The sequence below is a fragment of the Pseudopodoces humilis genome, chromosome 18 (genome assembly GCF_049639895.1).
Source record: "Pseudopodoces humilis isolate 2021_Gansu_Grassland_sample_001 chromosome 18, ASM4963989v1, whole genome shotgun sequence".
In the NCBI taxonomy this organism is placed as follows: domain Eukaryota; kingdom Metazoa; phylum Chordata; class Aves; order Passeriformes; family Paridae; genus Pseudopodoces; species Pseudopodoces humilis.
This window is the reverse complement of record NC_142217.1, coordinates 4362347-4382347: the sequence shown is the minus strand read 5'-3', so window position 1 is coordinate 4382347 and position 20001 is coordinate 4362347. Positions and strand designations below refer to the sequence as shown.

Sequence of the window (20001 nt, the reverse complement as noted above, 5' to 3'; positions counted from 1 at the left end):
ACCTAAAGGGGCTCCTAAAGAGCTGGAGAGGGACTTTGGGCAAGGGCATGGAGTGACAGAACAAGGGGGAATTAAGATTAGATATATGAAAGAAACTCGTCCCTCTGAGGGTGGGCAGGCCCTGGCACAGGGTGCCCAGAGAAGCTGTGGCTGCCCCTGGATCCCTGGAAGTGTCCAAGGGTAGGCTGGACGGGGCTTGGAGCAACCTGGGACAGTGGAAGGTGTCCCTGCCCACGGCAGAGGGTGGGACGGGATGATTTTTAAGATCTCTTCCAGCCCAAACCGTGCCGTGATTCCCTGAGTCCGTGGCTGCCCAGCGCGGCGGGAGCAGGCCCAGCCCGGCCCCCGGCTGGCCCCAGGCCCGCCCCGCCGCGGCACCGCCCGCCCAGTCCGGCCCGCCCCGCCCGCCGCCGCCAGGTGCCGGAGCTGCCGCCGGGAGCCGGTAGGTGCCTGTGGGCGGTGGGGATCGGCTGCGGGACCGGGGGGCTGCGGGGCCGGGGGACGCGGCTGGAAGGCGGCCGGGCCCCCTCAGCCCCGGACAGGCCGCGGCGGCCTCCCGGCAGCGGGGCCGGCTGGACATACCGGAGGGAGACACTGAGCACCGGAGGGAGACACCGAGCACCGGCGGTGACACCGAGCACCGCGGGGGACACCAAGAGTGGGGGAACGCTGAGAACCGGAGGGGGGATACCGAGCACGGGAGGACACTCGGCACTGGGGGGACACTGAGCGCAGACGGGGACACAGGCAGGAGAAGCCCAGCACTACGCTCTTGGGAAGAAAAGGGATGGAAATCAAGCCCTGGTTAACTCTGGGAGGAGGAAGCAGGCCGAGGGAAGGGCTCGGTGCTCGGCCGCGGCTGCTGCGTTCGCTGCGGAGCCGGGGAGATGCGGCTGGATGGGAACGTGGGCCGGGAGAGCAGCGGGAGGCAGCCCTGGCCTCGGACGGGCCTTTGACGCTGACAGAGTGTCGCAGGGTACTGCTAAAATCTCACTAAGCTTCAGCTCTGCGCCCTCAGCAGTGCCGGGAAGGGGTGGGACGGGAGGGCTGGGTTGAAATTTAATCGTGTGGAAAGCGAGGTCGTGTACTTGGGAAAAGACTTGGCGGTGTAAGGCGAGCGCTGCTGCCCGGCCGAGGTCATGAGCTGGCGGGGAGGACGGCGGGGGCTGCAGGGAGGGCACGGCTGAGACAGGAGCAAATGTGATCCCGACAGATCCCGGGAGAGCAGGGAAACAGGCCTAGGAACGAATGCGTGTGTATCCTCTCCTGCTCGGGAGAGACGAGCTTGCCCAGTGATCAAGGATGATGAGCCCATTTTTAGAGGACCCGAAAGAAGCTGAGATGTCTTGAAAAGCTGGGAGAGAAATGATGATGGTGAGGATGATATTGGCACATTGGCAGTGTGAAATGAAGAGAGCTCCTTCAGTTAATATACAGCAACAAACACCAAGGAATAAACATTAGTGGGGAGTTGTGGGGTTTTTAGCCATTAAAAAGGTGAGATCTGGGTTGTCCCTCCCAAGGGGACTGGAGAGGCAGAGGGTAGCAGTTCTAAGGCAGCGTTTGGTTGCTTTAGGAAAAGCACAGGGGGTGGTGATTGCTGCTAAATAGAGGAATGAGGTTGGTGACAACTCCAGAGCTGAGTAGAGGAGTGGGAACATGCAGGCTGGGGTGGACACTGCCATGCCAGTGTCCTCTGGATCCTCCACATGAGCCATGCTCAAGGTTAAATTTCTCCAGGTCCTTGCAAGCGTAGGTTTGTGCCCCTTGGCCGGAGAAAAAGCTGCTCTGAGGTGGTCTCCTTGCACCAGTGAGAACTGGGGAGGGGTCTGGTGGTTGTCACATTCTAGGCTGAGCCTAAATTGTCAGGTGGTAGAGATGAGGTCAGGCACCATGATTTTAAGTAGAAATGTTTTAAATTATAATTCTAGTGGGTTTGGGCTGTCTGTAGAACTCTGAGAAACTTTGGGAATATGCACAAGAGCCTCCTGTTTGTTCCCTTCACCCAAAGTACTGAAAATGGAGCTTTAATTTCAGCAGGGGCCCTGCTGATTTCAGAGTGTGACCAGAGTAGGCAGCAGGGAAAATTACAGTGAGTATTACATAGACATGGCATGGTATATAACCACAGTATGTCATTCATTCATGTTCAGGATCTAAACAAACTCATATGGAAAGCACAGGCTGAAAACTTCCCTCTCCAAAAGGCTTCTCTGCCCCAAAGCTTTGGTGACATCCCAGTGCCCCAGGAAATCCCCGGAAGTGTTTAGCGATGCTCCTGCTCTGTTCTCCTTAGGTGTTACGTGAGGAGCTAATTCTGGCTTGGAGGTAGGAAGGCAGTGACTTCATAGCTGTAATGAGGGCAGGGGGATGGAGCTGTGTCCCCAAATGTCCCCGAGCAATGCCCCAAACGTGGTCAGTCCTGCCCAGCTGCTCTTACAGGGGTGGTGGAGCTGCACTCAGGGCTGACTCACGTTGGGGCTGGGAATGGGGATGTGTGTGTTCCTACCCAGTAGCAGAACATCCTGCCACAGGTGTGGCAGGGACAGGTAACAGTGAGGGAGCTTCTCTGATTTCAGAACCTTTCCTAATAAGACCAAAGACCATGCTGAGCTTCTTGTGTTCCCTCAACAGGTCTTGCACCTCAAATTTGGTTCTGAAACTCACTTCTTTGTGTTCCTGTTCTGCTCTGTCTCAGCTGCAGTTACAAAGGGGTGCAAATATCTCCCTCAGCACCTGGTGGGTTTATATTTTTGAAGGTCACTTCCAAATCGGCTCTTTCTGTGTCTGGGAAGCCACAATGGGCACTCCTTTCCTTCTGGATGAAGCACAGGTGGCAAACATGTCCTGGGAGCACAGCTAAGGCGCTCCTGTAGCTGAGGGGTGTTCAGGCAGGGGCCAGACTAAAGCCTGTCCACAGCATCTCTGTGTTTTGGGTGGAGTTTGGGTCCTTGTCACGGTGTTGGCACCTGCAGAAGTGTTGCTGTTGTCAGTCTTACTAACACAGCCAAAGAAGGGATGAAAGTAATTTTATTATGTAAAAGAATATAATTTTTTCCCTTTCAAATGTGAATTTAGCAGATAAGTGCATGTGTTTAAAGGATTTTGTTGATGTTCCAGTATGAGGCTGAGTGGTTTTGGAAGGAAATACACATACTTGTTAGTATCAAGATCCAAGACTTGTTTTTTGCTTGTGGGTAAAGAGAAGTATGAATTTCAGTGTTCTATGTCTGTTTGTGGTACATGGTAAAGCCCTACATTTGATTTCTTATGATTGCTTTAATCCAGAGAGAATATCCTGGCTTGAAAGAAACTAAATTTCTTTAAATAGTGGGTGTTGGTGGGTCTGCAGTAGGGCTGGTGCTTCACTCCTGCTGCTATTAGCAAGGCTCTGTACCATGTGACAGTTCTGCTGTACCTTTCCAGGAAAGGCTGCTGGCTGCCAGGTGAGCCAGAGAGGCAGTAAATAGCATTTCCATAGTATGGAGAGTAAAATAATGACAAAGGCAGCAGGACTGAATATATCTGAGCTTCTAGACAGGTGTGCCAGCTTCTCAGAAGGTGTTCTCCCAGAGTGGGCTGTGCAAAGCTGCTGAACACGGTGGGCAGGAGAGCTGGGAAACAGAAAATAGATGCTGATATGCCTGGTGGCTCTTAGCAGCAGTCAGTGATGTCTTAAAAGGACTTAATTGTGCACTACTCTTCCCTTTTCCCTGATACAAGAACAGTAGTGGTTTGTAGTGGGAACTTGAATAGTTCTGCAGGACAGTGGAGGTTTTTGGTTGGTTTTGCTCCCAGGACCTGATTTTGCAGCCCTTATGCAGGCAAAGGACTCTGGCCTGGAGCCAGTCAACTCCCTTGAAGGTTTCAGAGCAAGGCACCTGAGCATACAAGTGTGCAAACACAGAGGTCTCTGCACACATTTTCCTTCAAAAAATACGATGAGCAACTTCTTGCTGTTTTCCTGCTGTTCCCAAACAGCCCTGGGTATCCATCTCACAGCTGGAGAGAAGCAGTGCCACTTTCATGAGCAGTGTCAGATCTTTACATGCTCTGCATAGGACCTGTCTCCTCCTCTGATCAAAGGGAATGCAATTGGAGCAGCTGCCATAGGAAACCACGATCCATTTTCTCACCAGAATAAAGTCTCTGAGGCAGGGGCAGCTCAGATTTTATTTCCGGCGTGAAACGCTCAGGGAGACTCTTGGCTGCTGTTAGAGTTTTGTTTTGAGCCCATTTGTTCTGAGCTGCCTTGTGGCTGCACTCTTAAATTTGTGTATTTGTGGTTGTGAGAAACAGCTGTTTGAGAGCAGCCCTGTTCTGGTCATCGATCTGGGTGGAGGATGGAGGCAGGAGTAAAGTGCTCCATGCTGCACATCTCCACGTGAGGCACTTCAGTGCAGCTGCGTTTAATCTGGGCTCTCTTAGCAGGCCTGCAATTAGGGTAAGAAAATAAAATAAATAGCCCCAAAAGGTGGCAATGTGATTAACATCTTAGGAACTGTGCAGAGCAGCTGCTGGCAGTGCAATGTTTGACTTTGTACCACTTGGCACGATGGAACCTGAGATCATCAGAGAATGAAGAGCTGAGCTGGGGCTTTCTGTGCAAATTAAGTAATATATTTAATTGTTACTGTGATTAGTATGGTTACTGTGCATTAGTGATAGTTCTTTCCTTTGTCTCCTTTATACATAGGAAAATGGAATATTACCCAGTTCTCCTATAGATTTTAGGGTAAAGCATTTGTGCTGAGATGGGGGTCCCACTGCCCCAAACTGTCTCTCCTGTGTATGTTCCTGAACCTTCTTTAATAGCCAGTCTCTGCATTAAGAAGGAAAATCTTCCCTACCTTGCCCTGACAGCCTGGCTCCCTCTTAACAGTTTTGGAAAAAGTGTTCTACTTTAAGCTTACATTTATTGTTCCATCCTGCATTCTGTCTGACAATCCTAAATTCCATCCATCACGCCTTACTGTGATGCATGCACATCAGCCCATGCTATAGCTGTGTTTCATCTTCATTTGCTCCTTGCATTGCGTGGTTGCAGAGAAGAGGGATTTTACTCACTATCTTAACCATGAGAGGCTGTTTGCTTTGGGACAGTTTCCTTGAGCTGTCATTCTGGAGTTATTCTCAAGGTTGGGTCTGCATATGAAGGGCTTGTGGTTTTCTCAGAGCTGGGAAGAGGTGAGCAGTTACACCTGAGCACAGGTGATCTGCCACAGTCTGGGCACAGCAGGCTTTGTCTTGACCCACTCTCCACAGGCAGCAGTTCTGAGGGGCTTCCCACTTCCTACCTTTGCAACTTCGATATGACACTACCTCACAGGGCAAGAAAAAATGAATTAAAAGGTGTTTTTCCAGATCTGTTTCAAAGCATAGCTGTTTGATTAAAAAGACAGATACCCCCTTTCCCTGATTTGTGAGGGATCATCAATGAAAGATAAGCCCCTTATTGCTCAGAAATCTCTTCCTCCCAAAGCCCCACAGCTGGAGAGCAGGTGTAATCTCTCAGATGATGGGTGAGTGAACCAGATTACTGTCCTGGGGAGAATTATTGTACAATTGATTTCATTTAGGTCACAGAACAAAGATTGTTATGTGGGAAGACTTTTGCTGGGGGCCAGACAGGCGGTGCTGAGGCTGAATGTGAGATGGGAGCACTTGGCTTTGGCTCATCTGTTCACAGAGTCATGGGAAGCCCATCCAAGTCATGTTTTACCTCGTGCCCTTCCACTGTGGGGAAGAGAAATGGCTCTTCAGCCTCTGCTAATAGCATCCCTGAGATGGACATGCTTTTCCAAAGGGAAAGCACTTGTCCAGCCTGTTTATCTTTGGGATATTTGGATGCTAATGCTGCAAAGGAGCAAAAATAGGGCACAAACTGGGAGTAGTTGCACTGGCAGCCCTGAGGTGCTGTAGCCTGGGGCTGGTGCTGGGAAGCACCAGCAACTTTTCCTGGTACAACAATTTGCTTCCCATGAGCAGAGGGAGGGTCATCTGCATTTTATGGCAGTGCCATTTGTTTGCAGACCTTTTGAAAATAAAGATTGACTAATATGTTCTGGATTAACTTGTTCATATCTCCAAGACCCAGAACAGCTGCTGTCCCAGGTTTTTTTCTTCTTCCCTTTTGGGTTGGTTTGTTGTGGGTTGTTTCTTTTTTTTCCAAGTGGCCATGACTCAGCCCTTCCCTGCTGCTCTCTGAGTTTCCTGGTTTCTGAATAGGCTATTCTTGGGACAGCAATTCCTGACAGATAGGAACAAAGGAAGTGTTGTGTTGTTTTCTTCTCTATTTTTTCTGTGGCCTGCGTAAATTCTCTGCTTCCCTCTGATTTTTGCCTTTTTCCCACATTACTGAATTGTCCTAAATTGTTGGATGTCATCTGGGGCATGTTTTTGCCCTTGTAGCAAAGGAGCCCTCTCAGACATGATCCAGACTTGCACAGCAGCAGCTTTTCTTTCCCAGCAGGATGGTGGTGACAATCCCAAGCAGGGAGGGTTAGATTGCTACAGCTCTGTCTATTGTAAAGCTTAAATGTGCCTTGTTGCAGCCCCTCTGGCTCCAAGGAGCTGTGCTTGGCTCTCCAGTGATCTCCTGGGCAAGGGGTAGGTGCATCCAGGTGAGGACCAGCACGTGGTGCCATGTCCATGGAGGATCAGGTGGCTCAGCCTGGCTGTGGGTACACACTGCCTTTGTGTGTACTGTCACAAGTAAAGGGAAAATACCACCTAGAATTCAAAAACAATGAAAAAAACCTTTCTGATGGCTTATTTATTGCCCCCCTGCAGATGGCAGAGGCTGGGAAGCTGAAGGATGCTCTCTCTGAAATACTTCATGGTGCAGTTACCCAGCCTTTTTAAACAAAAAGATTTTGGATTTGTTCTGGAGTTTATTTCTCTGTAGTGTGGGCTGGGGAAAGTCACCTGCTGTGGCAGGGAGCACCTCCAGGCCAGGTGTGCTGCCTGCTGCTCTTGATTTGCAGTTGGAAGTGAATGAGTTGTCTAATACTAAACAACCTTTGCTGGATTTTATTTTTATTAAGAGCCCAGCTCTTTCTGTCAAGACACAGTTGTGTGTGAGGGGGAAATAGCCTAAACTGTTGTATATTTTGCCTTGAAAATACAGTTGGCTTTTTGAAAAACCAGAGGGACTCTGTTTTCTCAAAGCCTGTAGTTACCAAGAGAAATTTCTCAGACTAGAGGGCTCAAAACACAGGGGCAGTGTTCTTCCTTAGCATCCCTCCACGTTTTTGGATATGCTGTATTGTTGTTAAGCCAACCAAGAGAAAAGCTGCTCTGTGTGAGGAGGCTTTGAGAACATTCACTGCCAGATTAAATTAGCCTTTCTGAGAATAAATTAGTCATTGTGATGCAGGCAGCCCCACTCTCCACAGCTGTAAAATCTGCGCGTGCTGGTACCCGCAGCAGATAAATGATGTGTTCAGGGCTGTGCTGTTAACAGCAGATTAGATTTCTGGCTGGGGATGAATGAAAAGCAGCCTGTTAGATTTTATTGATTATTTCTCCAAATGAGAAGCAGGGTACCCTTTTAAAGGAGGAAAAGGAAACAATGGGATTCAGTGCAGCTCCATTTTGGGAGGAAATCATAGACTAGAGCCAAAGCTGTACCCCTGCTGCAGTGACTCCAACCTGGGATGCTTTTGAGGTCTTCAGGGGTCCCAGTCACCCAGCTCGTGGCAGAAGTGGAGCTGGATCCCTGTGTTGGAGGAATATGGAGTAGAGGAGAGAATGGGATTTTGGCTGCTGCCCACTCTTCTGGGCTTGTGTTTTTAGCTGAGCACTGGATAAAAAGCTGCTGCTGGCATGTGCATGCTGCCCTTTTCTTAGAGGTGTATTTGGTTTGTCTCCTAATTAACTTAATGCCTTTATTCTGCTTTGTGCTGTATCAGGAAGTGCTCACAGGAGGCTGGGCCTGTGCTGAAGCCTCAGCTTGTCCTTCCCACCTGCGCTGCTGGGACCACTCAGCTCCTCCAAAACCTTCACGTAGTCTCCTTTCCACCGGTGTTAAATATCAGCTCTTTCCCTGGGCTTGTCGCAGGTCTTCCACAGAGATGTCTTTTGGAGCATATTTGTGTTTTGGGAATGGAGGTTTCCCCCAGAGTTCGTGGCTGCCACAGGGGGTGTTAATTTAGCGTTTCAGACTCTCTTTGCCATGATTCAGGATGGTTTAGCGTGGTGGGAGCTCACTTTGGAGCTGCCTGCTGGGCTGCTCTGATGTGAGAGAAAACAGTTCCCAGCCGGTTTAGTGTCGTAACTGTGGCAGCTGCTCCATCTTCCTCAGGCTCAGGAGAGGATTTGAGCAGCTGAGCTATTTACCTGCCCTGAGGGCATCCTGCTATTATGGGCTTGAATCTTCCCTGTCCCATCCTCTGCTGTGGGAGCAGTGACCCGGCCTCGAGACTGTTCCAAACCCTCTGACCAGCGATGCTTTTTGTGGAGCAGCAAAGCAGTGACGTATTGTGACAGAGGAAGAGTTTGGAAGAGCCCAGAGCAGGGACCTGGGGAGGGTGTTCTGTGTGTTAGGGCTGCGTGGAGTCCAGCTCTGTCCTAGGTTTTTAGTAGGAGCTTTGGGGAAAGGGTTGTGAAGGAGTCAGCAGGAGCTGATGCTGCAAATTGAAACCACAGTCATAGCTGGAGTGAAAATGACTTTACTGGACCTGGAAGTCAATGTGGACTAGCCAGGTCTGGTGTGAAGAGGAGGAAGAACTGGGGATGGCAGGAGCTGTGTGTAACTCAGGGGTGCCCAGCACTGGGCACACTCAGTGGCTGTTGATTAATCCAAGGGTTTTCCCCTCTGAGACATCATCATCTGTCTTTGTGCAGCCCAAATGAGTTGGGCTTGGGAGCAGGGCACTGCCAGGTACCCACCTCCTGTCCAAATGCCACGGGACAATCCAGCTCTATACTGGTGGCCCTGGGCAACTCCAAGAGAGATCCCAGTCTGGAACTGGGAAATTCTGTGGAAGCTAGAAAATTACTGTGGTAACCCAAATGGCCTCAGCATGGAAAAGTTCCTCCAGTGCACATCTTGGGATGAGTGTGGGTCCTCCTTGTTGGCAGTGGAACTCAAATTCAGATCCTGCTGAACCCCAAACCCATTCCTTTGCAAAGAGTGAGCCTTGGCTTTACATAAAATTGAGTGACACAGAGCACTTTGCACTAGTCCTCAAAAAAAAGTGCAAGGTGACACTGTACCAGTTAAATCTGAGTGTCAGCAGCTTCTCTGGCGCCGAGGCAGGGGGATCTGTGAGCATGGGAAATGCTAATGCTGAAGACTGGAGCCAGTCCTACAGCGAGCTGGTGCTCTCCTCGGGTAAGCAAACATCAGTGCCGTGGCATATGTTTTGTACAGCACTTGAAAATGGATCTGGAATCACCAGCAATGTATTCAGAATTATTTCATTGTGTTGCAAAATCTGCAAGGGAATTCTGAATATGCTCTTGGGCTCTGATTAATTCTGAAATGCAAAAGTGCTGATCATCTCTGATTCTAATTTCCTCCTCCCTTGGAGCTCACTGTGTCATTTAATGGACGTCACACACGTACTCAGTTTGATTCAGCAATGTTGTAGCTGTGTTATTTGACTTTCTCTCAAAAATATCTATAGAAGGAGGGAGAAATGAGAGTTCTTAAATAAATAAAGTATTTTTATTTTGGTGTTAGGGAATCTATAAAACTCTGGGTTTTGCTGTGAGACATAGTGGGTACTCATTCTATATCCACCTTCTCTGTGCTGATGTCCCCCAAATGGGAGGCAGCAGATGCTGACAGCAGGAGATTTTTTTGTGTAGCTAACTGAAGAGCAGTACTTGGTGACTGGGAATGACCTGGGGTGCTCCATGGAGAACCTCCAGGCTGCCCAGTCTCCAGTGGGAGGGACTGACAGTTCTGCCTTCGATCCCTTCCTAGCTCATCCTTAAGCCTCTGTTCTGGGCTGCTATCAGAGGTGAGCTCGGATCTGTGACTGTGCTTAAGAGCTGTGGAGCTTCTCCCGACCTCCTGAAGCTTCTGCTTGCTGTTAAGCTTCTTGAGCTGAGGTATTTTTGTTTGCTTGTTTAAATGAACAGCTATTCTTGTAGCACAGTTGTGTTTGATGCTACGTTAAACCCAGTGTTGGCGTAGATGTTGGGTTTAGTTGCTTGAGATTCTGGCAGGTTGTGTTATCACCATTATTAACAGATATCAAAGGGATGATGTAATGCAGGATGTACCCTCTCAGGGGGAAAATTAAGTAGATACAGAAGTCTGGAGGCAACAGCTGCTGCTATCACTGGATGCTTTCCCGTGGATGTTATCAAGTGTTAGCTTGGATTCTTTGTGAACTGCAGTGAAAGTCTCATGGAAAAGCTTTCTGCTTTTGGGATTTGGCTTGCAGCACCTTCCTTTTCTCATCTCTCTGGAGCACTTTGGTAGGATGCAGAGGAGCTCAGCTTTAACGTTATTTTAATCACATCCATGAGCACACCTGGTGTTTTGCAGCCTGTCTTCTGTGCAGCCAGGACATCTGCTGGAAGGGTATGAACAGTGAGCACCTCCTGAGGGGGAGAGCGGGTTTTCCAGGGCCAGTGGCAGCCTGTGGGGCAGCCTGACTGCAGTGTGCTCCTTGCTTACTCCCTGCTCAGAAAACTGGCTTTTGAGGGCCAAAGTCAGTTGCCCTGGTGGTGCAGAGTGTTCTGTGTACACCTCAACTTTCCACAGTGTCCTGACACATGGAGGGGCTGGGGTCCAGTTTTGAAGTGTGGGGTTGTGACCTCTCCTCCCTTGCAGCCCCTCCTGGCTCCTGGATGTCACCGTGAGCTCTGCCAGCACGTGATGCTTCCCACAGCCACATCTTGGGTACCAACAGCAGAGAGAATGAGCTACCCCAGTTTGTTCTTTTCATTTTGGCTGGTTTTTCTTTAAATATTCAGGTTAAGCAGGTCCTGGCAAGGCTGTTTCTGCAGCCCCAGTGTGAAGAGCCAGGTCAGCCCATCCGGAGGCGAATAGCACTGGAGAGAATCCCAGAGGCAGCAGCAGGTCCTGCAGGAGCTCCTCCCGCACGTAACCCTTTGTGGGTGTTGCAGATAAAGCCTCCTTAAGCAGGGTGGATTTTGTGTCTGGTTTTCCTGATATCCATGCAGAGGAGCTGCTGGAAGTGGTAATTTGAATCTCTGGCCAAGGACAGCTGAGCCGGGGCTGCGCTGTGGAGATTATCTGATTTTGCTTGGGATTTAATGCGCTGAGAAATCTTGCTTTAGATACAGCACCTGGCTGCCATCGAGGATCCCACTCTGAGGTGATTTGTCTGCTGGGTGATGGTGGCACACAGAAGGTCAAACGATATGTCCAAGGTCCCCAGGTAAATGACTGCGATGGGGAAGCTCCTCTGGAGATTCACATACTGGAGAGCAGAACAGGGAGCTTTTGGCTGTCTGACATACCTGGTTCAAATGATGGAAAACCTCCTCCAGCATTCCTTTGTTTTAAAGGAGAGCTGCTGGCCTGCCTTGCCAGCTGAGCTCTCTGTGCTTGCACTGAAGGAACAGCCTGACCCTCCTGGAAGAAGCAGTTTTCTGCAGCTGAAATCTTAGTGCAAAAGTGTGGAAGAAATCTGCTGTTCTGGGAGCAGCCTGGCTGTTCCTGAACCGTAGGTTTGTGCTCCCTGGCAGTGACTTGAACTTGGGAAAGCACAGCTGAGTTGCTCAGAAAAAGAACAGACCTTTCCTTCAGTCCTTCACTTGGGTTTCCGTTTCCATCGGCGCCTTGCAGAGCGTTGCAGGCATGCGCCCTCTTGCTGCCTTGTCCAGGACCAGGATGAGGAGTTGAGGAGGTGCTGCCAAGGTTAACAGTGGGTAAAGGAGCGGGTACATGGTCAAGGATTGCCAGGACATCCTTCTCTCTGAGGGAGGCTGAAGCACTCTGTGCTGTTTATTCCTCCCCTCCTGGTTCCGGGGAGGTGGTGTGCAGGCTGGGGGCAGCAAATGCGCATGGGAAGAGGCAAAGCTGAGGGGGAGCTTCAGCTCGTTTGCAGGGAAAACATCTTTGTGTTGTTCTGCATAAAAAACAGGCAGAAATAACCACTGATACTGCTTGTTCAGCAGAGATTTATACTGTCTTTCCTTTGGAGGTAAGAGCTGTCCGGTGGGATTGCGCGTGGTGGGAGCTGAGCCACATCCCTGCAAACTGTGCAAGCGGGCATGCACATGGAGAGGGCAAAGCCCTGGGAGCCCTGGGCACAGCCTGGGCAGAGGGCAAAGCCCTGGGAGCCCTGGGCACAGCCTGGGCAGAGGGCAAAGCCCTGGGAGCCCTGGGCACAGCCTGGGCAGAGGGCAAAGCCCTGGGAGCCCTGGGCACAGCCTGGGCAGAGGGCAAAGCCCTGGGAGCTCTGGGCACAGGTGTAGCACAGGGAACCTGCAGCTCCATGCTGGATTTGGAGGTGTTCAGAAATGCTGCTGTGGAGGGAGGGCAGTTGGGATTGGCACAGTCAGGGTATGGCTGTGTCCCCTTCAGCACACCCTACTCGGTTCTCCCTCCTTGCTGCCCCTAAAGCTCCTTTTGAAGAGTAACAGACTTTGGCTCAAATGAGATTTTGCCAGCATCTGATTGGCCTTTGTGCCTTCCTAGTCTCAGTAGTTCCCAGTTTCTGGAGCACGTAAACTGGCACACAGGTATCTTTCCTGGAGCCAGGAAAACTGGGATGGTGTTGGCCACAGTGCTGTTCCTATTTCTAAAGGAAGGGTGTTGGGTTCAGTGAGGGCCCAGCGTCTTCAGGACTCCTGGCTTTTAAAACTGTGTTTCCAAAAGCCTGGAAGCTGGAATCTGCATCTCTTTGATGTGCAGTGAAGCTGAAAGTGCTCATATATTTTCTCTTATTTATTCATTGAATTTTAGTGTGGGTTTTTTTCATTTTTCAAATATCAGAAGGGTTTTTTTTATGGAGGAAAAGCTCCAGAAATGTGTAGCAGCAGTTTTTGAAATGTCAATGTCACTGAGTGTGGTTGAGCATGGACAAATGCTGCTTCCTGTCTCGGTGGCTGGACACACTGCTCCCATGGAGGAAACAAAGCTGAATTGCTGTGCATCTCAGTTATAATTGCAGCAGGAGCAGGGACAGCACAGGCTGTTTCAGCCTGTGGGATGGATCTCTGTGGTGCTGTGAGGCTGACTCAGAGCTGCTGGGGCCAGCGCTGCACCATCAGGGCTCACACGTGAGTTGGACCTGCCAGCATCTGCTCTGCCCTTGCCAGGTTTGTCTCACCCGTGGAGATTTCATCCGGGAGGAAGCAGCTTGAAGCACAAACAGCTGATGCTGGGGAAGAACGGCATTAGCAGACCAAATCTGAATTATCTGTGTCCGTCCTCTTCGTGGCATCATCTATTTTATGGTGTTAGGACCTATCCCGGTGGCACGATATTCCCTGGTCTCACTGCACACCAGTTGTTTTTGATGAGTGGTGCCCACCTTACCTGTTTGGAAAGCAGGGATGTGCAGACCTTTTCTCTTGCTATGTTTGAATCCCAAACTGTTTCTGCATTGATGTAACAGAGAGAAATCCAGCCAGCATGGGACACTGGACCCTGATACATCAGCTCCTCTCATCACTGCTGGAAGCTGCTTTGTATCAGTTTTGAACATGTCAGTAATGGGAACTAGGGGCTTCGGGGTATTGATCAATGCCCTCTGGACAAGGGCCTGGAGTGCCAGGACAAGGGGATGTGGCTTCACCCTGCCAGAGGGCAGCGCTAGATTGGAAATTGGGAGGAAATTCTTCTCCGTGAGGGTGGGCAGGCCCTGGCACAGGGTGCCCAGAGAAGCTGTGGCTGTCCCTGGATCCCAGGAAGTGTCCAAGGCCAGCTTGGACAGGGCTTGGAGCAGCCTGGGATAGTGAAAGGTGTCCCTGTCCATGGTAGGGTGTTGTAATGAGATGGGCTTTAAGGTCCTTTTAAACAAAACCATTCTAGAATTCTACAATCCCTCATTAACTGGATTGGGAGCTGCTGAGCACAGGAAGGAGGTGGATCAGAAAGGATTGTGTTTCCACAGGCAGGGCTGTGTGCTGCCCCACAGCACTTTGGCTGTGCTCGCTGTGTGAGAAGCCTCAGACAAACCTCTTGAGGCTGAGTTACACCTCTGAGCTGAACAGGGCACCTCGAAACCTGTTGCCATCTTCCCACCTAAAAGCTGTCTGGAATGAGATCAGGGAGCACAGAACCAGGACACAGGACTGAGGCCACAGCCAGGGTGGACCAAGCCCTTTCTGCTTGGAGGCTGTGCTGGAGCTGTGCTGTCCTGGTTGTGTCTGTCACACTGCTGTGCCCCAGCAGGTTAATGGGAATCTTTTCTTATTAATTTTTCTTTAGCAAATATCAATTCTCTGGGGGCAGGGGGGTCCTTTGCCTGTCTTCTGTGCTTAACTGAAGCAGTGCTTGTGATGATTCTGATTCCATAGTGTATTTATCCACTGTAGTTAGTTTGCAAAGAAAACCACTCTTCTTCCAGTTGAGAAGAGCTCTTCTGCATTTGTAGCTGGAAATAGCATCTCCTCTCTCCATCCTTCTACTTTTTCTACTTCTACATCCTTCAACTCCTTTTGAGAGTCTTAGGATCTTGCAGTGTGTCCTTGCTCCAATGGACCTACACAAGACATTGGTGATTCCATCAGATCTTGAACTTAAACCTGGTAATTTTGGAATACTGCGGGGCTGTCAGTGCCAGGGTGCTGAGGGATGCTCCTGCCCAGTGCCAAGGGGAAGCTGAGTGCCCTCTGGTTTCCCACGGAGCTCTCTGTCAGAAATGGACCTGGTTTTGTGCTGCTCACATTAAGATGAAAGAAAGCACAGGAGAGAAACAGCTTCTAAGAGGCTTAAAAGCAACAGGCTTTCTTTTCCTCCTGGGAAGGGCACACAGCCAACATCTTGCTCTTTACAGATCTCTCTTAATAAGCAGAATATTGCATTAGGAACAAGTGAGCCTGCCAAGTACGAGCAGAAGTGCCCTGCATCCCACAGCTTCCTTCATCCCAGTGCCCGTGTGGCTCTGGGACCCACGGCTGTCACCTTGTGGCTGCCGTTCCCTCGTGGGCAGGGTGGCAGCATTGATGGCTGGCTCATCCTGGGGCTGTTGCTTCATCTGCTGGGTGTTGGTGGAATGGCTGCTGGAGGACTCCTCCTCTCCTGCATTTTCTTGCCAGCCGCTTTGATGGGGGGAGTGAGGCTGGGGAGTGTTGAAAGATTATTATGGGAAAACAGCATCTGAGCAGGAATGGGAGGAGATCTATTGTGTTAGAAAAGCTGTGGGCACAATTGGCCTGTCAGGGCAAGGAAAGCTCCCTGGCAGGCTGGTGTCCCCAGGTAAGGACTCTGGGATGCTGTGGTTGGACTGGGATCATCCAGAACCCCTGCAGGCATAGGGACAGGAAGGACTGAGGCTTCTGGATGTGCAGCATTGGCTACTTTGAGAAGAATAAATCTTTCTTTTCTTCACATCTCCAGTGAGCTAAAAGGAGCACGGCCCAGTTTGTAGCTTTGTAGGTCACTGTAGGAGAAGGCAGGCTCTGCAGTGTGCCTGGAAATGCTCTGTGCCATGGCAACTCTGCTTCCCTGGGCTCTTAAGGAAGAAACTGGAGTGAGAAGCAGGAGGAAGATGACCCCCAGCTGCCCCAGTGTTACTCTTTGAAGCTGTGCGGCTGCAACACCACTTCAGACCTTGGGGGAGAAATTTCCTAGTCAGGAAATACAGACATCCCTGTGCCTATCAGGAGTCTGCTCAGCTCCTGGGGGATCAGTGTGCTCCTCTGTGAGCAGCAACAGGTGATGGTGCTCCTCTAGGGACTGATTAAATTTCCTGATACCTTGCAGGAGGCTGCTCGGTGGCAGGGAGCAGGAACTAGGAAAAAAGGAGTAGAACAAAGCAAAGCCATGCAGGTGAGGGAGGGATGGATCTTCCTGCCTTGCTTCCAAGTCTTTGGCTCTGCTTGACCCAGCAGCTGCAGGTGGAGGTGGCTGAGCCCCACGGGCACCTCTGTGGGCACACCTGCAATGCAGGGCTGGGGCAGCACTGCTGCCTGGCCTGGTGCCTGTGCCGTGCTGGGGAGGTTGGCGTGCTCTGGGCTGGCTGCCCAGCACGTGGCAGTGGTGCCAGCAGTGGGACAAGCAGGGTCATATTTGCTCCTGGCTTGCTGGGGTGAAGGATGGAGCTCCCAGTGCTGCTCCATGGGCTCTGACAGCAATGTCACCCTGTCCCAAGCACTCAGTGACCAACCTCTCACTTGTATTTTCCGATTTAGTCACATCCCACCAGGATAACTGAACCAGGGGGAAATCAGGTTTCTTGGTATTGTTGTACTCCCTTGGATCTCAAAGCGTGTCTGTGGGGCTTTGCCACATGCCAAGGACACAGAGCCTCATGCCTGCCTTTGAGGGAGCACAGGGGGAGGCTCCTGCCCAGGGAAGAGAAGGGGTTTTGTGTGGCAGCTGTGGCTCCTCCATCTCTGTAATTCAGTTGCTGTCTCCTTTTACACAGATCCAGTGGAAGAAGCCGCCTTTCAGACTGCACTGCTCAGAGCAGTTGCTGCTCTCAGCTGTCAAGGCCTCTGAGCTGTTGCTGCAGGGAAGAGGACAGGTAAATTCTACCCCGTGTAAAATAACAGCTCCAGCTGTTAAATACGGTCTTAACTCACTGGGTTTATTTAAAGATTTATTTAGAAATGCTCTGTGGGTTTGCACCTTCTGTCCTGGAGTTTGTGCCCGCCCTCAGGGCACAGCATTGTGTCACTGAGGGTGGAGTGGGGGCTGTGGACAGCTCTTCCCCACCTTTGGTACCCCAACAATGCAGCCAAGGCTCTGAATGTTCCAGCCCAGCACTGCCCTGATGAGCTGCTGTGCACCAGGTGGGCTTTACAGGGAAGCCCCATGGAGCTGGCAGGAAGATTTTACGCCTTGGAATCAGAGCCTGTCCAGCTTTGGGGTCACACCCCTGGTTCTGCCTGGGGAGAAGCTGAGGCTGGTGCAGTGGTGGCACCAGCCCTGGCCTCCTCCATTACCTGTCACCTCTGTCCCCAAGCACCATGCCAGCTCCATGTGCACCAAAGGCTGGTGTCACCTGAAGGCTTCTGTCCCTGCAGGGCTGCCTGGAGCCATGTCCAACGATCCACCCCCACCCTACCCGGGGGGCCCCTCGGCACCGCTGATAGAAGAGAAGCACGGCCCACCCTCGGCACCAGGTACTGGGGGTGTCCCAGCTGCTCGGGGGGACATTGCCAAGCAGACAGGACCCAAGGAAGTGTGGTTTCCCTGGGACTGCCCTGGCTGTGGCCTGGTCTCACAGCAAACTGGGGAAGGTGTGCAATGCCTGGTTCCGTCTGTCCCCATGGCACCCCTGGGGGAGGTCTGAGGGGTCCTAGGGGCAATGACAAAATGGGAAGCACTCCCATCTCAAAGCTTGACACTGCTTCCTACTGTGGGGTGAATTTGGGTTTCTTGGGGCTCAGAGGATGCAGCTTAAGGGGGTGTTTGCTCCCCACCTCTTGTCTCCCTTCCCTGTTGGGGTTGACACCCCACAGCCAGGACGCTGTCTTCCCCTCCATCCATCCTCCTGCCTCCTTGGCTGCTGACTGTGTTTCCTTTCAGAGGGTGTCACCCCCGTGGTGGGACAGCCCCAGGGGGTTCCCATCCCCCCTCCTGAGTTCGGACCCCCCCCATATGAGCCCCCCTCGCAGCCGGGATTTGTGCCCCCCCACATGCCCACGGATGGCTCTGGGCCCTATGTGCCACCAGGTGAGTCCTGCAAGGGGTTGGGCATCAGCAGCAGCACGTGTTTCCTGGTGCTCTGGGGAGTGGGAGGGACACAAGGGGGGTTGGGGCTGCCATTTGGAGCTTGCAGCGAGGTTCACTGGGATGGGTTGGGGGGCACAGTGCCTGTAGCAGGGCTGGCCCCGAGTCTGTAATCCAAGGGTGGTGTTCCAGCAGGGTGGGGGCCTCCCCAATAAGGATCTGGCCTCTCCTGCCATGTATGAAGGTGCTCACTTGTTTGTGTTTCCCATTCACAGCAGGATACTACCCACCCCCAGGCCCTCACCCCCCCATGGGCTACTACCCTGCCCCAGGCCCCTACCCCTCTCCTGGTGGCCACACGGCCACAGTGCTCGTCCCACCGGGAGCTGCCACCACAGTCACGGTGCTGCAGGGAGAGATCTTCCAGGGTGCCCCGGTGCAGACCGTGTGTCCCCACTGCCAGCAAGCCATCACCACCAAGATCTCCTATGAGATTGGGCTCATGAGCTTCCTTCTTGGCTTCTTCTGCTGCTTTGTGGGGTAGGTTCTGCAAGTAGAGCTGGGGCCTCACGTTGGCTGCTCAGCCTGGTCCTGGGTAGCCCCAGTGCTGGTGACCTTGGCTGAGCTGTTGGGCATGGTGGGGACCTTGGCACAGAGGTGGCACTGCAGCAGCAGAGGGGTTCCTGGGGTGACAGCCCCACTCATGCCTCTTGCCCGTGGCCCGGAGCGAACCCCAGGGCCAGGGGCTCCCCCAGCTCAGCATCTCTGCCTCTCCCTGTGCTCCAGGTGTGATCTCTGCTGCTGCCTGATCCCCTGCCTGTTCGATGACTTCAAGGACGTGACACACACGTGTCCCAACTGCAAGGCCTACATCTACACGTACAAGCGCATGTGCTAACGGCACCCGGGAGCCACTGGAGTGCCGCCGGCCCTGTCCCGCTGCCGTCCGTCTCTGCGTGTGCATCACCCCTCGCTTCCCCCGCCGGTGGTGTGTATGTGTTATCCCCGGCTCCCTCCCGCGCAGAGCTGCCACCACCTGCCCCCAGCTCTGCTCCTCACTTGGAATAGTTGGATTGGTGACACTGGTGCACAGGGGAGGTGGGCCCAGGTCTAGACGCTGTGTGGGGGCTGCCCTGCAGTGCACAGGAGTGGGAGGCAGCGCTCTGCACCCCATTACGCTCCAGGGTGTGAGCGAGGCCCTTCTCACCTGGAGCAACCCTGGGAAGAGCAGCAGCTGCTGGAGGTGCCCACCCCAGTCCCACAGTGCAGGGGGTGCCTGGCTGCAGGGATGTGCTGGGATGGGAGCCCAGGAAGGGACCCATGCAGCCCACGGTGCCCTCAGGGGATGCAGCACAGCCTTTGTGGCACTTTCAGGAAGGGGCTCAGTGACAAGGAGACAGGGCAGTGCCACACACCAGGTTTCCGTGTGGTTCACAGCCTCCTCCAGCCCCGCGGCAAAGCCCCTTCCCGAGCGGAGGCAGAGCTGCCTCTGAGCACGGAGAGGGGCCCGGCAGCAGCACTGCCCCCTTATCAGCACCTCCGTCCTGCCCGGCGCCCACTCCAGCTGCATGCGCCTCCTCCCGGCCCTGCCGCGGCTCTGGGGCGGGGACAGCCCCGAGCAGCCCTCGCCCCCCTGGCAACCTGAGAGCCAAAACCGCACCCGGCATGTCCTGGCTGCCCGGCACGTAGAGTAGAGGAGTTTGTTCCCAGGCCGCAGCTCCGGAGCCGTCCTGGGCCCGGCAGGGTCTGTAGGGTTCTCCTTGCATGTGGTGTAGGGGGTATTTTTAGCTTCTGTGGGGCAGAAAGAAGGGGCAAGCAGGCAGCGACAGGAGCTGCCAGCAGCACTCGCACAGCAGGGGCAAGAGGAGCTGGGAGCCAAGTTCAGCCTCTCGAGGCTGCTCCTTCCTCCCCTGCCCCTGCAGCTCCCAGAGCGAAGTTGGGGGGCGTCTCTCAGAACACAGGTCTGCAAACACAGCCTGGCCTGCACAGGCTGCTGCTGTTTGCTCAGGGGTGGAACTGTGGCACTAGTCAGTGTTTTTATGTAAATAAATAACAGACCCTGAACTCGTGTGCATCTTTTCTTCTCTCCTGCTCAAAATTCACAGCGTTTCTGCCTGTAGGGGCGCTGAGGCTGAGGGTGGGGGTACACAGATACCAAGCATGGGAGGAAGAGCAGCAGGGTCTTCTACCAGGAACCCCCTCAACATGGGAAAGGCCCAAGCACC

General features: G+C 52.6%; 1 protein-coding gene across 7 annotated transcripts; it reads left to right on the top strand.

The window, feature by feature from the left end:
- Positions 1–367: 367 nt before the first annotated feature.
- On the top strand, positions 368–19840 carry CDIP1 (cell death inducing p53 target 1). Of its 7 annotated transcripts, XM_088063897.1 has the most exons (7): positions 700–976; positions 15863–15928; positions 16527–16625; positions 17128–17226; positions 17633–17779; positions 18052–18316; positions 18563–19840. In XM_088063897.1, exons 4-7 carry the CDS (start codon positions 17142–17144, stop codon positions 18672–18674), a joined length of 609 nt encoding a protein of 202 aa, XP_087920023.1. In that variant the 5' UTR covers positions 700–976; positions 15863–15928; positions 16527–16625; positions 17128–17141; the 3' UTR covers positions 18675–19840. The 7 variants fall into 7 exon arrangements, with proteins under 7 accessions (XP_005522883.1, XP_087920023.1, XP_014107961.1 ...); XM_005522826.3 differs by lacking the exons at positions 700–976; positions 15863–15928 and adding an exon at positions 368–442; XM_014252486.2 differs by lacking the exon at positions 15863–15928.
- Positions 19841–20001: the final 161 nt, after the last annotated feature.

Excerpts from the sequence above, each read along its gene's own strand:
- CDIP1 (XM_005522826.3), top strand. The coding sequence starts at position 17,142 with ATGTCCAACGATCCACCCCCACCCTACCCGGGGGGCCCCTCGGCACCG. Across the intron at positions 17,780-18,051 it reads TGGGCCCTATGTGCCACCAG|CAGGATACTACCCACCCCCA; the intron begins GTGAGTCCTGCA and ends TCCCATTCACAG. Across the intron at positions 18,317-18,562 it reads TTCTTCTGCTGCTTTGTGGG|GTGTGATCTCTGCTGCTGCC; the intron begins GTAGGTTCTGCA and ends CCTGTGCTCCAG.